Source organism: Homalodisca vitripennis, chromosome 3, assembly GCF_021130785.1.
Source record: "Homalodisca vitripennis isolate AUS2020 chromosome 3, UT_GWSS_2.1, whole genome shotgun sequence".
NCBI lineage: Eukaryota > Metazoa > Arthropoda > Insecta > Hemiptera > Cicadellidae > Homalodisca > Homalodisca vitripennis.
In genome coordinates this window covers 162,249,055-162,267,520 of record NC_060209.1, presented here as the reverse complement: position 1 = coordinate 162,267,520, position 18,466 = coordinate 162,249,055, and the positions used below count along the sequence as shown (strand labels likewise).

Below are 18,466 nucleotides of genomic sequence, written 5' to 3'. Positions count from 1 at the left end.
ATACCATCTAATGTTTGGAAGAACAGTGAAAACAAATATTTCATTACTCAAACTAAAGCTAAGCGCACCTCGTAATTACGAAGATATTAAAGTTGAAATTCAGATAGTTCTAATGATTGGAGAAGTGAGAGACTTTGGAATGGAAAGGAGATGTGAAACTTCGGACGAATGGAATCTAGAGAAGAGCATGTAACCTACAGGTCAGAATGGATGAAAGACAACTGTCATGGAAAAGACGTACTGACCAGGTAAAGAAGTGCAAGATGCCATAACATGAGAGAGGGAGGTGTTACCATCTGTTTTAAAGTTTACAATGACATTTTGTTCTATTTTGAATTTGTAATTCACTCGGAATACAATTAACGAAAAATATGTTAAGTTCACATTATAAGTGTTCCAACTTAAGTATATATAAAATGTTTTGTGGAATCGATATGCCTCATGCGTAGATCCTACAACCCTTGATACCCATACCGTTAATACTAATATTATGCTTAATACTATTGCACGCAATTAACATTGAATGATGATATTGCAGGGTAGATGACTGATGACACCGTACTGGTCGCGCCCATGTCGGGCCTGTTGATGCCTCATGAAGGCTACGTAGCTGCTGCTATTACACTCTTCTTCATCGGATTTTTTGGTTTCTTCACGAACTTGATTGTCATCATACTCATGTGTCGTGAAAAGCAGGTGGGAATTTGTATTACTTATTCTTACTTATTCATAACCATAGTAAATATGGTATAATAACATTTAATGGAATGATTTAACAATCAACTAATAATTAATTTATGGTTTAACCGTTTATTAACTAAATATAATCACCAAATTGTGAGATGTTTTGTATAAATTTTATTTTCATAATGTTAGTTTAGACACGTGTTTGTTTTTGTAGTAAAAAGTATGTTTACATTAGAGCAATGAAAAAAAATAGTTTAGCTTCTGTAATACCTTCTAGTTTATCCAAATATATTAAATATAATATTTTGTTTTAATATGCAAAACTTCCACATTGAATAAATGTATTTAACCATTTCTTGAAGGTTAGCGGATTATATTATAAAATTACGGATTAACATAACTTGATGATTGACAATTTCAAATACAATGGGTTATAATGCTAGTTTATAAAAACGTAAACTTTTTAATTTTATTTGAGATTTCCTAGCAAATATAATGTCATTCGATTAAACATTTCATTCATAAGAGTTTGTTTTTAATCTTGTGTTCTTGGAAAAAAATTACCATTATGATTCATAAGTAATGCAATGATCAAAACTTAAATTTATAGCATTAATGATTAACACTTATCACACAATTATTCCTAAAAAAATTATTCATTAATTAGAAAAAAAACATAAACAAATAGCGGAAACATCTTAAAAGGTTCATCATAAGGATTTATTGTTTATTCAATGTACATAACTACTCTTATTTACTTTTAGAGGCTTATTACGAAACCATTATTTATATTTAGTATAGTTTTTCGATTTAGATATTAATAACTAGGACATCTAGTAATTAAGTTTTTTTTAATTTAAAAATTTTCCTTCCGGCTCAGTCGGAAGAGAAAATAAACACATGATGTTAATTTCTGTGTTTTTCTTATCTTTTCTGTTCTGACGTTCATTTTGAAACAACAGAAAACTTCATAATTTATTTCTTATGAGATTTACATGTAATTTACATCTCAAAGAAAGTGTAAAATAAAAAATGTTTTTACAAAAAGGTAGAATACATTATAAGCATTCCAGAAAACTCGACTTTCTTTGTGGGTGCATGAGAGATGTACATTTTTTGAAGTTTAAAAGGCTGCCATATTTCAACGAAATGGCCTACCTGGCTGGCCAACAAACTTAACCCTGATATTTATAAGGCTTTTCATACCAAGTTCCAATTTTGGGCTCAGGGGTCGTGTTCATGTTTTATAGAAAGATTCCATGAGTAATACCCTAAGAATAATTGCAGGAGGTTGATTTTGTATACCAAATCTACCTAACATCCCCAGTTGTACTGTGGACATGTCCAGAATTTTATTTATAAAATTATATAAAGATTTTATGTGACATAAGCAAATAAAAAATTAGTACGATAAAAAACTTTTGAGTCCATTAATATTCAGAAATGTACAGATTTATATGAATAGAGATAAACTTTAGTGTTAGCTAAAATAGTCTAGTATGTATATAAGATAGATTTGTGAAAAGTTTCATAAGGAAACCGGCACTTCACATTTTGTAATTTGGAAAATATTGAAAGTACATAAATCAACAACATCTTATTATTTTATGTAAGAAATATTCTGACATTCATCCAGCTTTCAATATAAATGACAGAGTTCTAGATAATTCTGCAGAGATATTTATCAAAGTGGCATCAAACATTCTGATATCTTTCAAACGATAGCAGAACATTTCATTGCACGGAATAACCTCACAAACGTTAGTATATCTATGAAATCAGTTGTTGATGTTCAATATTCTGTAACGTTTATGAACATTATCCATCTTTTGAGGTTATAGATATTCCTATTAATATCAAACTCTGACGAGTTTGAGATTTTATGATTTTATGAGATTTTATTGAATGAAAAAGTCCTTTCAATCTAGAAAAACATTTATTGAAGGAAATTCAAATTTTAAAAGCCAAAAAAAAAACCGTCAGAGCCTGAGCGTTAGGAAGCCTATCACTAAAGAGGCTAGAAAAATGTATGTCTGCCTGTCACTTAGTAAGTGATGGTGCATGTTGCTTCATGGAATTCGGCTGAGCATTAGCGGATATTATTATATTGGGCTTATGGGTAAGCATGATGGCAACGAGAAAACACCACAATATATACATTAGAAGACAAACTGAGTACAATAATATGATAGTTTTCACAATCACATGAGATGTGAAATTGTTATTATTAGAATTAAAATAAATAATAATAGAATCTTAAAAGTCACTTATAAAAGTAGGTTGCTGATGCCAGCCAAGAATGCATTTGTGTAACATAACTAAATTAATAGAATGTGAATATATATCTTGGACAGATATCTCAAATAATCACTCAGTAGGCTGACACAAGTATCTCTCTTTAATATGTAGGAGGAAGTAAAACCTATTTTTTTCGATAAGACTGCGTGTATGTCTATTTATCCACAAGATATCTTTGAATGAAATGAATTAAATGTTGCATGCAACCTTAACGAAGTCTGTTATGCAAAACGTGTGTAGCGTAATTCTACCTTTGTGTTATATGGGTTTTTACAAGTTTTGTATAACGTTTTGTAAAGTTTCAAATTATTTAAAACATCCTACCACCTCATCTAGACAGATTAATACAGTTCATGATAGTTCATGTAATTGCTGTGAGTGTGACGTTTCTATAAGCTGAGCGTATCATTGAAATCAAATATACAAATAAACTTACCAAATAAAAACATTTAGATTAGATATAATATACTGGCTTTCTTGCTGGTTTAAAATCAAGTTAATGATGATATTTAGAGATGATTAATGAAGAATATTTTGGCAACTGGTTAGTGATGTCTGTATACCTTAGATTCTTATTTTTTATTATTTCAAAACCACACAATTTGTCTTATATATAAAAAATTGAAAGAAATAATTGCAATCTTAATATATTCTTAAGAGCATCTGAAAGTTCAGCGCTTCAGCTTGCCATTAATTCATCTGTAAATGCAACATGACTAGTAATTTCCCACTGGAAATGGATAAAATATAGCTTATTAATATGAAACTTTATTTTTTGAGTTTTTGTTTAGTCACTGGTTCCAAATATTCCTTGTATAATAGTGCGAAAGCCTTTTTTAACATTTTTGACGAGAACCACAATAAAAAAATAAGATTTATAGTTTTCAGAACTGCTGCCTCCATAACTCCAACAAATTCTGCAAATTGTAGGCCATCCACAAGAGTAATTTACTCTTGGAAAATTAGGTTGTTTGATTTTTACAGCTCTGCCACTATTCCAGACAATGGAGTAGTTAAGATGTATCCCAATGAGTCATTTGAAATAGGGGCTAAAACAATAATTAAAATAATTACTCCCTGTGGATATACTGGAATTCTGTCACTTGCTGAATGTTATGCAAGAAGAAGTAGTGAAAACTAATAAATCTAGTTTTTTCTGATTAAAATACTCTTGTGGATGGTCTGGAATTCCTGGACCTTGTTGGATGTCACATAGGCAGGAATTGTGTTGTAAATTGAAAAACTCGTTTTCCTGAGTAAATTACTCTCGTGGATGGTCTGGGATTCCCTGTACTCGCTGGATGTCATAGAGACAGGTTGTGTATACTAAACAACCGAGTTTGTCCTAAATAATTAATCTCTTACTTGGACTGCAATTCCCGGTAATTGCTGGATGTTAGAGAGGCAGGAATTGTGCAAAGTAAACAACCTATTTTGTCCTTAATAATTAATCTTGTGGATGGTCTGGAGTTCTCGGTATTCACTGAATTTTGTAAGAGTTTGTGCAAACTAAACAACATAATTTGATTTGTCCTCATTAAATTACTCTTACTGAGTTTCAGTTATTGGTTTGTAATTTTACGTCAGAAAATCTACCTTTTCAGGAGTAGTTGGCTGTTAAGGTCAACTCAAAATTCTTGTCATAAAGTGTCCTGTGATGAGGGTGAGGACACGTTTTTGTTAAAATACTTGGAACTGGCTACTGAATAGAGGAATCATCCTCTAATCGTGGAGGAATAACACAATTTTAGAATTTGTCAAAGTAAGGAGAATTTTTTTATAAAATACACATAACTTAATAAAATTAATATTTAGTTGTTTTTAATATCGTTTCCAAAATATAAGTGAAAATTATATAAAAATAAGTACAATTAATTTGTATTGAAAAATTATATCTCATCGGGTGAAAGTAACTAAAGTCAGTTTTCCTTATATGTGAAATCTATTTATTTTAAAAAGTTTAAATTCTGATAAAATTTAGATTCTAGATTTTAATTAGAACCACGAAATGTGGTGGATATTCAACCTTTCTATATGTTTTTATGTGCATAAATGAATTCTTTGGAGCTGTAGTTACTGTTTCTTATTCAAGCTATTTTTGTGCTTGTATGTTTAAATCTAGTACGATTTGGTCCTTTAATGTTAAGTTCTCTCTTTGAACAACGTTATGTGGGCACAGATAGTGACATACTTAACTTTAATTGAGGACGAATGTTACAGGCCTCTCGCATTCCTTGTCGTTGATTTAATTGGTTGTTCCAGTTATGGACTCCTTTGAACGTTATCTTGTTCAACCTGGTGTTGTCAGACTTCTCAGTATCCATCCTCGGCAACCCCTGGACACTGGCATCGGCAGTGGCTCGTCGCTGGCTCTTCGGCCGGCTCATGTGTATTATGTATGGCTTCTTTATGTCCCTTCTAGGTAAGTAACAGGGCTTACACTTTCAACAAAAATGTTCTGGATTGTGTAATAGTTTCCATTTGTAAACAAGGGCAAGGTTTTTATGCATTCAGGGATACAATACACATAGAATTATATTATAGATAATTTACAATCGTAAATCACATCAACCAAGCTGATTTTCAGCGGCTTTAGACAGTGAACTGAAAATTGGGCAAAAAATGCATTTCGTTTTATTCCATATTGGGCTAATCGGCTATTTATAATTTTTCAGATCGTAGTCATGAACACGTTCAAATAAAAGCTTAAAACAATCCATTATCACCAGCTGACACATTAATTAGCCGACAAGGTCTGACCATTTTTTAATCTTAGCGACCATTCAGTTACAAGCAGCATCTATCAGGTACACTAATATATCCTACACCTATAATGGCTGTGCAAATCCGTTTAATAAATCTTACGTCTCAGAAAACTGCAATTGGTTACAAAGAATCCAATCTATAGAAAATACAGTGTCAATGGTTTCCTAAAACGATTAGAATAAATAAATATATTTACTTTGTAGAGAAGTATTAGTAAATCATATATCGTAAGCTGTGATTCCAAGCATCAAATCAACATATATGTTATTGCAGGTATCAGTTCCATAACAACGCTGATGGTCCTGTCGTTCGAACGGTACCTGATTATCAGCCGACCATTTCACTCGCGTCACCTGACCCACAAAGGCGCAATATGCCTGATCCTGGCCATCTGGACCTACTCCCTGGTCCTCACTGCGCCACCGCTCTTCGGCTGGGGCGCCTATGTCAACGAGGCAGCTAATATCAGGTACTTCTTGTGTTACGGCCATAAGATCAGGTTTATTGTTTGAATGGTACATCATTCCTCGTTTGTGTCTAACTTATTACAATTTTTGTCATGTAATACAATATTAAAAATTGGAAAAATCATGTAATTTGGACATTTCAGCGCTATTAGATTAAAATTCTGGTACTTTGGGATTATACCGACCACACCAGTATGAAGAACACAAAAATATAAATTAATAGAAACAAACATGATAGAACGAAAAAACAACTGTTTAATTACAAAATTACAAGCATTTCCAGGTATTTTGATCGGTATTGTTGTCGCTGTTATCTTATCTTTCTCGATAATCCCGATTAGGGCAGGGCGCGGCATCACATGATTTGCACGGTACATAATTGCCTTTCCATTACAATTCAATTTATATTTCTGATTAGCCCCTCTAGTATTCGATATTTTACTGATAGGTACTATCTCGAGGGATGTTTTTCTTTCGTCGACATGGCCGGAGGCACTCGTATTTTGGGTGGCGGAGTGTGATCAAGAATAAAAACAAGTTTCGAGTGTTTTTTCAATAAAGAGTTTAGTTTTAGTTTGGTAATGTTTGTTTTTGTTGAATTTTTGTGTTTGGAGAAATTTAGAGGTAAAACACGGAAGTACAACAAAGCGACGCACCAGCTGAAAGGGCGGCGAGACTCCGCAATCACGTTATCTACTAGACCGCTCGACTTTGACCTCTGTCTGAGGGTGGGGAGGGGTTTGCGATAAGACAATTCCTGTTTTATATTGACGAAATATTGTTCTACGCTAATCTCGTAATCAGTAGAAGCAAAATGTCAAATGATTCATGTCTGGGTGTGGTCGGTATAATCCCAAAGTACCAAAATTCTTTATCCGAGTTCAAGTAGTTTAAAAGAGTGATTTACCTAGTATTTCATCATTATAGCTAGCTCGTGGTGGTCAACTAAATAATGTAATATTTAAAATCTATATTTTAATTAACTGTCTTTCTAAATTAAACATTATTTTATTAGTGCTATGGATTTATTTTCATATAAATAATTGTATTATTATACTCCGCTCAAGATTTACTGATGAAGTTAATAACAAAGTACGCGAAATGCAGTTAAATGATTAAGTAATGGACCCGTTTAATTCCCCCAATTACACATATAGAACAAAGTAATTATCACAAGCGGGCTGTGAAGCAGATCACGTCAAAGGTCGAGCTCGTTGTTGCTGCACATCCACCAATTTCCAGTCTTTTATCCTGTTAAGTCATCTGAAATGGAGGGTATATACTAAGTGGAAACTAAATAGTAATTCCCTCTATTTAGATTGATCTAAATGAATATAGCTTGACGCTTTAAATTTAGTATATTTTAAATTGAGAACAAATACTTACTTGAAAAATTAGGAAAGTGCCACTACTAATAAAAAGGTATATTATTATATTTAATTATGCAACAAAGGTTCTTAATAATTGTAATAATATTATTGCCTACTGTATTATTAGTATTAACTGTTGTATTCGTTACACCGGAGATAAATCATTCATACAGACGAGGTGTACCGAGATCCGCGTGATTATTTCTATTAGTTCTAAGGTCTAACGCTGGGGCTGTGTTAAAACACATTCACTGCTGACCATATCACCTACACCTACACCGTGTGCTGAAAAATATATATGTATACATAAATTAAATATAGTACTTTTAATTGTTTATTAGTATTAAAAATTCATATTGATAATAATTTTTAGTCAAAATTGAAAAAAAAATAATTACGCCCATGGGCGTCGTCAGTTCATAACACAACATTCTTGTAATGTGTGCCGATGACGCCTATGGGCGTTTGATGCATTTTTGATACAGGACATAATATAACAATTTTATGTTGTACAAATGTTTATTATAATAAAATACACACCTGTATAATCTCTTCCAATATTAAAATTCACAAATAATAGTCTTTTATACCTCATTTGTCATATTTACATTTGATATTATTGCATGTGGTGTGTTTTGATTGCATTTATACGATGTATAACATGTAATAAAAAAAACTATCGACAACACCATGTAATATAAGCTCAAAATGCAATTTTACAGTATCACTGGTAACCACTGACTGACAGGCAGCACCAGAATATGGCGGGAATAAGCGCGCGCCATAACCTGTCTTTGACGCCCAAAGGCGTCAGCCGCATACACCAAAAGACCGGCGTGACGCCTAAAGGCGTCGTCAGCAGTGAATGTGTTAATTGTGTCCACACAGCGAATTATTACCGTTAAAATATCTACTACCTGAGCTTCTCATTTAAATAGAGCAGTCTCAACACTCTTATCACTTATTCCGTGCCTAAATTTATACTATTGGGTGAGTTATCTCTTGTGTAACTGATGCAGTCAATGGTAATATTTACAGATTGTATCAAACTGTTTTTAAACTAAAGCTTTTGTTTGAGCACAATATACTAACTACAAGAAAAAAGAAATGGTGTTTATTTTCACGTTGTGGCTGTATAAAAGATAATGAGCAGTTCTCAGAACAGAACAATGGAGAATCCCAGTTTAACTTTGTCATTGTCCCATCGGAGTGAGGTGTTATGATATTTATATACAATGTTGCACAATAGTTGTTATTTTTGAAACTATCAACACAAAGATATAAAACCATATTACTGTGAAAAACTAACGTATCCTAGTTCAAAAGCATTTGCGTGATCGAAAAATTGATTTTGAAATATATGTTTTCTTAATTATAGACTGACTATTATTGCACTTCCACATTTAATGAATTGGGGATTGAAAGCTAGTTTTCCAAATTAGGTAATGCAATTCTTTAGTTCTTATAATAACTTTTTCTTAATAGATGAAAGAAATATCTTAAGCACAACAATTCGTAACGTTGTCCACGTTAGTTGTACCAATTTAAAAGTAAACGTAATTTGTTTAAAAAGTCAGCTGTAACGACCGGCAAGTATAGGATATTTGATCGAATAAAATACATTGGCAAAAGCGTTTTTTTAAGAGTTTGGTCAGTCCTCCTTTTAAGCCCTATTTTGTACGTCCTAGCCTGTTCCAGGGTCGACAGAATAAGAGAGTCGACACATTCTTATCTTAAGGTCCATTGTACTGATAAAAAGTGCCGCAGTCACAGACAGGATTTAAACCTGTCTTATCTCTAGCTCAGATCTAAGGTTCTACGTGTTGGCCAACTGTACTACCAAATGCATATTATCTACAATCTACCTAAATAATATAGATCTAGGTTATTCAATCTCTCCAGTCAACGAATTTATCCAACACACTAGTACGAAGTTACTCAAAGTTTGTAGACACTCGGTTTCAAATAAGGTATGCAGATTGTCTTCCAATTGCCATTTTGGTTTTTTATTTTCCTCTTCAAAACACAAACAAAATATTTAGACTTGGGTTTCACTATGAAGTTCGACATCTATAATAATACAGCAAATACAAATACTCCTATGTTATATTTTGTTATAACAATCCTATCAATATCCTCTTATTAAATAGTAAGTAATAATACAAAAACATGTAAACATACACAGAGAACAGGGCTTGTCCAGAGAGAGATATGATTAAGCTTATTACCAAAATAATATCTAAAAATAAATGATAACAAACAAGAGGATAGTCAAACAACCTGCTGAGCTAACAACAGTAACTGATGCACTACTAAACTTCATTAACAAGAAACATAAGTCGAATTAAACACATAAGTCTTAAATTAACCTACTACCCGAGGCTAGAAATTATTATCGCTTATTAGATTTGCCTTATATGGCTTCGCCACCTAACCGAGAGGGTTGCAATGATTCCTTGTCCATCGCTAAATATTGATATAGTCAGTGTATTAATCACATATTGAAACTGTCAAAAACACAACATTCACTATTTTAAATCCTGAGCAATACGAAGATAAAATAAGGACACGAATGAATGAATGAATTTGTTACCATTCAAGATTATTAATATATGAAACTTAACTTCAAATTTAAATTACAGTGAACGCGTCAAATATCTTTCGAGTCAGGTATATTTTGTACTGAAATTTGTCTCAAAAACCTTACTGCTCCCAGATTGGTTAGTGATATTTTAAAGCAGCAAATTCAAATAAGTAAAAAAAAAAACATTTTCGGTCAAAAATTTCAGTTTTAGACAACTTGTTCCCTTGAGTTGGTTTTAAGTTAGAAGTGTTGATATCTCAACACAGTAAAATATTGTTTGCCCTATAAACAATGTTACAGCTAAATAATTTCACAAAAAATATAGTTTGTACTAAAATATAGTAAAACAATACTGCAGTCACAAGCTTTATGGTGAGCATTTTTGATGATGACGGTAAGAGAAAGATTTGGTTAAGAATTGATGTCATTATGATTTACATTATACACATTACATAAAAAAGCACAATACTGGATTCAGCGTTTTTTATTTAAAACCAGCCAATCTTGATCGAAACCACGCAAAGCCAGGCTATAATAAAAACGAGTACGGCCATTAAAGGGCATTGACTTTGCTCTGGATGATCAGCTAGCTTATCGCGTACTCTGCACACGTTAAAATTACTGAGAGGAACGTAGCTACTTACTCAGCTGAACGAACCGGGCATGTGGGCTTTTTTTTGTTTGATAGCAGACTTTTAGCCTTATTTATAGATCAACTACCATGCGCTTCAGGCGAACTTTCTTTCTATATTATTAAATTTGTAAGGGTAATTCATCATATTACAGATTGCTATATAAGTTTTTTAAAGGGAGTCGCTTTAAAAATATATTTATAAATTAATGTTTAGTATTTTAAAACTCTGTAAGATTTTATTTGCCATCCTAAACAACAAAACATGTTTTTAAAACAGCTGAAGCCTCTCAACTGACAAATAACGTCAATATACCTTTAATATGGCCACTGCTCATTTAAGGATTGACTGATTCCGTTGAAAAAAGTACCATTGGAATTTTAATACAAATTTTAAAATATTTGTCGCCTTCTAAATGTTTTAATACTAGACTGGTAGTTTTTTGTGATTTGACTTTAAAATTTTTCAACACGCGCCATTTTGTTATAATACTAAACCAAATCAAACATTTTGTTTAGTTTTCGTGTTATTTTGCATAACCTTTTTGAAAATTCGTGTCTCTATCTGTCCCTAGTTCCAGATATTATAGTTATTTTATGCAAAAGACAAAATGGGATCTAGGGGCTAAATGACACATTTTTCGACCTATGTTCATACGAAATATTTTATTTGAAATCTTGAGTACTATTAGTCACAGTAGTTTATGACAATCTTCCTCTGGACATCCTGTATATACAGAATATGTCGGGAAAGATTGGCTCAACTTTACGATATGATTGCAGACACAAAAACAAAAAATTCAGCAAACGAGTATGGCCTATCTCGCTTTGTTTAGTTTCTCTCTGTCCATATGTGTTTTTTTATTTTAAGAGTCATATCTCAGAACCCGTTAGATCAAATAGCATGAAACTTGGCATTTATATTAAAACTAATTTGGTATCGTATAGTAATAAATAATTATTCATTTACATTTTTACGCATTAATTTCCAGATTTTGAAATATTAATTTTAAAACTTTTAAATGCCGTCATTTAGAAATGAAAAGTGATAATTAGATTTTGGTTATTGTCCTTTTAATTAGCTTAACATGAATCTAGTTTCACGTAATTGCTCCAACGAGTTATATGATTTAAAAAATAAAAAAAACCCACATGGACAAACATATATTAAACGATCCGAGATAAGACATAGTGTGTATATGAAAGTTTTTGCTGGTTTTTTATGTTCTGCAGTGGTGCCAACCTCTCGCGAAATACCCTGTGTATACTCTTGATTATCTCACATTATATCATAATAAAATATAAATTGTAAATGGCATTTATCATTACTTTGTTCATTATAGTTTATCCTAGTGTTTAAACACCTTTTGGTTTCGTCCCAATTCCCGTTCGAAAAAAGCAAATACCTCTTGCAAAAACTGAGTAAAATTAAAGTGAGCAAACAATAGATTATTGGGGTATTAAATTATAATCGTGCAGTCATCTTCTTCGAAAGGAATACAAAGATATTTTATTATTAATTCGGTTTTCAGGCAAAAATCACGGCTACTTAACTTTTGTCTGTTTTTACCGGGCAACTTGCGATTAATGTTTCAACTTTAAAACAGAAGCCAGATTGACAACTTGGTTGATTTATCAAATTGTTCAAATTTTATGTACTCGAGTTATTTTATATTAATATTAGTGTGTTATATTGATGTTGAGTGGTAATGCATTATTTATAAACTCTTCCTAACAATATTCACATTTGTGTTCACAGTTGCTCAGTAAACTGGGAGACACGGTCGTACAATGCTACTACTTATATCCTGTTCCTGTTCGCCATGGGTCTTGTGGTGCCAGTCGTCGTCATCTGCTTCTCCTACATTAACATTATCCGCACCATGAAGAAAGTGAGTGCACTGAATGTGACGTAGTGTTAGAATGGTTATAACACATAATTTATGGGCATCAGACATAATAATGATGGTTTCATAAAATACTATCTATTGCATAATGGTATTGACTAGAGCATATTGATTTTTCGTTCTAGTCTGATACTTTATGTTTTAGGTATTGCATTGAATGAAGGTATCAACGTAGAAACAAATTGTTTTGGTGTTAAACACGATAATTATTTGTCATCGATTCAAACAATTATGTACTTGATGAGACAATGAGAAATCCACTTCATCTTGATTACATTTTGTTTGTAGACCAGGTGTCTCTGATGTCGAAAAGATGTAGAGAGTTGGTCTTGAGCTTCTTCGTCACCGACTGTTTTGGATCTCTTCAGATGGATGTTGATTCCAGATGCCAGGAGTCAAATTTGTCACAGCGTTAGACTTCAGACGCTGCACTAAGTGGAATATGAAATAGAGCTGAACTTAAAATTTTTATTACATCAACCCTTCCCACCATTGCTCTACGTAATAGTCGTAATATGTTTATGACAAGACTGTCCCCTAATTATTACTATTATTTTTAGACTATGCCCTGAATCTGATTGGTACTGTTGAATAAAGACAGGGGAAAAATTGTTCAGAAGTTTATAATGTACAACTTACATTACATTTTGTGTGTTGGTAATTACTGAGGTAGTACATATCATTATTAGAATGTGGTATTATTCACCAAAAATATTGCCTCAAACGATACAAAAATAAGTAATAATAAGTATGTAACTATCATAGTTAACTTTATTTTAATTATAATTGTTATAATTTATTAAGTACATCGATATTGTGTCAATGAACTATATGACAGTTAAATATGCCACATACTAAAATGTAGTCTACACATTTAGCCTAATATAATGACCTATAGGTTTGAAATTGTTGTGCAATAACAGCGAGGCCTGTTACAGGACACAAGATGTGGTATACATCTTCGCCGTATATGGATTACATATTTTTACAGTATAATGTTATTGTGAAAATTAAAATTTTATTTAACTTAATATCTTAATAAAATAGTTATAAAACTCCTCAAATGTTTCATATAAAATGTTGCAGAACATGCTGGCCATGGGGCGAGTGACCAAGGCAGAGTCCCGGGTGGCTATCATGGTGTTTGTCATGATTGTCGCCTTCTTCATAGCCTGGACTCCCTACGCCGTCCTAGCCCTCGTTATACAGTTCGGCAACGCTTCCATCCACCCGGCCGTAGCAGTCGTACCCGCCCTTGTAGCCAAGAGTAGTATCTGCTACAACCCCATTATATACGTCGGCCTTAACACTCAGGTTAGCCCTTTAGTTTATTGTTGACAAGTGTGTGTATGGAGGAAGCTATTTTTTGGATATCAGCATCTTTTATATACTCGTATAATTAGAATGGCGCTAAATTACGCTTAAAACTCGCTTCGGTACGAGGTATCGTATAAGAAACTACATAAATGCCTGTAATCCAGCGATGGCGACGTTTTAATTTATATACTTAGTACAAGTTATGTATGATCTAAATTTGTATTATAGTGTGTTCAATTAATAAAGTGCAGTATTTTCATTAAAAAATGGAAAAGCAAAATAAACTATTTAGTAATAATGAATACTCAGTAAGCTACCTATTTCTAGTTTGAATAAGAATATTCTCCAGTATTTTCCGGAAACCAAATGTTGTGACTCAAAACCTTACCGGTTCAATGGAAATAGTCAGAATTAAAAAAATACATTTAACTTTTCTGGCTTTATACATGACATTACGCGGTCATATTTTTATATGTAATATTTGTGTGTGTATGTGTGTGTGTGTGTGTTCGTTACAGAGAAGATTGAATATATTTAGCTAAATGGTAAGATTATTTCGATTATAAGTGTACAATATAAATGAATAATACAATTCAAAAGTTTCGCGGACTCAACAAAATGGTTCATTCTAGAAAAATAAAATTCAAAATAACTGGTTTGTTTTTTATATTGATGATGCATAAGATTTCGTACTCTAGAAAATTTAACATTGGGAAATAAATTTACAGCACTGTTATATTAATTTCAATGCATTTCATTCATGAACGAAACGTTTGTTACAAAACGATCGATTAATTATTAAAAATAATTTAGGGTAATTTTAATGCTAAAAAATAATACAATTAAAAATTACTTTTGAGGGATGCACTGTGTGAATCACATAAGGTTGAATGAAGTACAATGTTAAAAAATAAAATCATTATAACACAATACCTTTAATATCATCATGTAACGATCCGTTCACCAATACATATGTTAGACAGGCATATGTGTAATATTTAGCGTCAACTCTGATACAGTCATTGATTGAGTCAGACTTTGTAAACGTTCCTTAACTAACAAAGTTGCTGCTAATTCTGAGGAAAACATATATATATATATATATATATATATATATATATATATATATATAGTATATTCAAATAGCAGAAAACAATTTCCTAGACCAGTTTATGTATTTACTGATTTATTATTGGTTTTGCTCTCTTTTGTGTAATAATGATCCATTCAGTTTGGGATCAATCTATACATAAAATATAAAAGATTTCATTTCATATTGATTTCAATAATGAACCAAAGCGTTTTTAACTTAAACTATAGAGTAAACTTTGGCGAATGTCGCATAGTAAACACTGATTCTGTACTAGGTACAGAAAGGCTGAATGACAGACATGTGGGTTTTCACCGATTATGTGAAGGGTTATACATCATAGTTGGATGAAACACGAGATCAAGTGAAGGGAGAACGATTCAATGTTTATTTATAGCTTGCTCTGAAGTGGTAATGGTGTTGATCGTTTGATTTAATGTTACAGTAAACTTACTGTTTTGTTACACACACACAGTTTAACCAATTAACATAGTCTTAGCTATCTGACGTCACTCTGTCGACAGTTCCGGTCCGCATGGCAGCGACTGCTGGGAGTGCACATCTCCCAGGAGACGTCGGGCGAGGTGGGAGCCACAGTGGCGAGTCCCGCCAATCAGAGTCTTGTGCAGCTTGATGATTCGGACAACAAAAGCAAGTCCAACTCGCGGCTCTCGAACTTCTTCTCGTCCAACTCCAGGAGTAAGATTCCCAAGAACCTCTTCGTCATGATCAAGGGGAGAGACCAAACGACGACCACTAGGATAGTGAGCGAGGCCGAGCAAGGACCCAAAAAGAAGATGTTTTCCCAGAGGATTCCGTCGGAGAGGAAGAAGAAAAGACCAAAACGTGATATGAGGAAGGAGTTGAGTGCGGACTGCTGCAAGATAGAGATCCAGCAGCTACCTGACCGAAAGGGAGTGAAAAGTGAACCTTCATCGCCTGCCGAGCATGTACTATAAATGGAGACAATTTTTTTGAACTTAGATTTTTAAAGTTGTTGTCAATATCGCAAGGTATTGTATTTGCTCGCGCTGAAGCTTCAAATATTTATACTTAAGGCATGTCATAGCGGATCATTCCTTTGTGTATCAGATCACCCAAAATAAGAGGTAATAAAAAATTATTGATAGAGAAAAATTAAATATTTTGTAAAGATATAACAAATAGTAAATAAAAAAATTAGCTATTAATTTTGGTATATAATAAAGAAAATAAGAAGCAGTCTCCAATGTTAGTCCTGACGTAATACTGGCACTGTATTTTAACGTCAATTAATTTTCGGAAATACCCTTGCAATATATTTGCGTTTCGTATGGTCCTATGTATTAGATCTTGCCCTGTTTACAATATAGGGGTACAATAAAGAAGTGTAGTTAGAACGAAAAAAGACTAGTGCCACGCGGTATCGATGAAAAAATATGTTCAGTATAATTTCCAGGCTTTCGAAGGTGGGTGAAAACCTGTTATATATTCATAACATGAGTGTTTACTGTGCTCGGCTGTTTTTTCTTTAAAAAGAATAATAATTTTGGAGGTGTTAAAAAAGCTGCTTTCCTGATTTTTACATGAGATTTGTTGTCTTTTTCGGTGTTTTAAAATGTTTATAAACTAAGAAGGGCAGCATGAATTTTGAGATAAATGTATAAATGTTTAGAGGTTTGTTAAAGTCAATATCATGTTCCACCACATATTCAACCTCACTAGCAAATTATGTAGTTCTATAGTATATTATAGTGCGCCAAGATTTAAGGAATGATCCCGCTGAAAATTCGGCCGTTTTTCGCGTAGTCAATTTAAATATATTTTTTACAAGACTGTGCATTGATGTAGGTTAGTGTTAAAGGTAAATATAACGAATTTACTACGTTTATAGTATTATTACTATTACAACATGTGATATTAACATAGGAATCTGTGATGGTATGGAAAACGATTTTAAATTATTTCAAAACTTTTATGTTGATCTATTTATTGTGTTGCTCCACAACTAGTTTCACACATTTAACGCACTTCAGTAGAATTTAATTGAAATATAATATCCAATTTCGTAGATAAAGTTTTGCAGCCCATGCGTAATTCTAATTTTTCAAAATTTTGTTTTAAATAAATTATTACATTTGTAAGGGCACCTATATGTCACTAAGTTTCGCTATGAAAAAAAAATAAAGTTTTAAGCCATTACAAACGATATTAATGTTTTCTATGATAGCAGAGTTTTCCAGAAAACATTTTTATGTACTCAGAACACAAGTATTAACACATTTTGAGTTTCAAGATATCCCTTATTCACTTTGGAAAATTCATTTACGATTGCTCCTGGTTGGAATATGTAATTAGTATCTACCAGTTACTTCTCTATGTATCATCTCTACTTCTTAATGTTGCTGGTTTTCTAAATTTTCACTCATAGAATTTCAGATTATAGGGTTTGCTTTGTAAATCTATAGATGTATGATGTATAAAAAAGAAACAGTTTCGATGAATATTAATAATAAATAACAACGAAACATTTTTTACAAACACTTTATATAAAACACTATGCGATGTTTAAAACATGTGTAAAGAAAACACCAATCTTCACTTCTTAAAACATCTTTTCAGATTCTTTTTGAAAACATATTAATTAATAATAATAAAACGCAATCATGATTTAAAATAAACGATTGTCAATCATGAACTGTAAATAAAAAGTTAATAACGGTTTAACGAACATGTACAGGAACACTTATTCATTTATATAGTATCAATGTTCCTTTTTGTTACATAGGGAAACAATATATTATCATATTCCCTTGCATTCTACAAAATTAGTTACAAGTGATCAAATTTCTACAAAGATGTAGGAAAAATGCATAACCTAATTATTCTATCATAATATAAAAGTGATTTTTAAACTCCTTCCCAAAAAGGGCATATTTTTATTTAGCTAGTTCTATAACCCCAGTTTTTACAGGTATTGCATTCTGTTTCGTTTTATACCAAAAAATTTCATATTATTATACTTATTATTATTAAAAACTGAAATTATTTAATGTTAGAGTAAGTAAATTTTAAGATTATATAGTTTATTTTCATGCCAGAATTTAAATAAGGATAATGAAGAAAATTTGTATCTTTCATTATTCAATAAAGTAAGGTTTTCAAATATAATATGATTTAAATAAATATTACTTTGATTTTTTAATGTTTACAGACTGTTACATTACTTTTCAATTGCCATTGTGCTAATATATGTTTGCTACTTATCTCCTGTATAGCTTTAAACTGAGGTTACGATTTCATTAATCAAGTGATGAAATGTTGAACATACAGGGGTTGCAATTTGTAGTCACAGCAAACAGTTTACTGT

At 32.1% G+C, this 18,466-nt stretch overlaps 1 protein-coding gene across 1 annotated transcript; it reads left to right on the top strand.

Moving 5' to 3' along the window:
- Positions 1–543: 543 nt before the first annotated feature.
- On the top strand, positions 544–18,125 carry LOC124357712 (parapinopsin-like). The gene is made up of 6 exons (XM_046809720.1): positions 544–696; positions 5,248–5,407; positions 6,025–6,220; positions 12,563–12,695; positions 13,797–14,024; positions 15,642–18,125. The coding sequence occupies exons 1-6, from the start codon at positions 544–546 to the stop codon at positions 16,074–16,076; spliced, it is 1,305 nt and encodes a 434-aa protein (XP_046665676.1). The 3' UTR covers positions 16,077–18,125.
- The last annotated feature ends 341 nt before the right edge of the window (positions 18,126–18,466 follow it).

Excerpts from the sequence above, each read along its gene's own strand:
- LOC124357712 (XM_046809720.1), top strand. The coding sequence starts at position 544 with ATGACTGATGACACCGTACTGGTCGCGCCCATGTCGGGCCTGTTGATG. Across the intron at positions 697-5,247 it reads TCATGTGTCGTGAAAAGCAG|TTATGGACTCCTTTGAACGT; the intron begins GTGGGAATTTGT and ends TGGTTGTTCCAG. Across the intron at positions 12,696-13,796 it reads TTATCCGCACCATGAAGAAA|AACATGCTGGCCATGGGGCG; the intron begins GTGAGTGCACTG and ends AAAATGTTGCAG.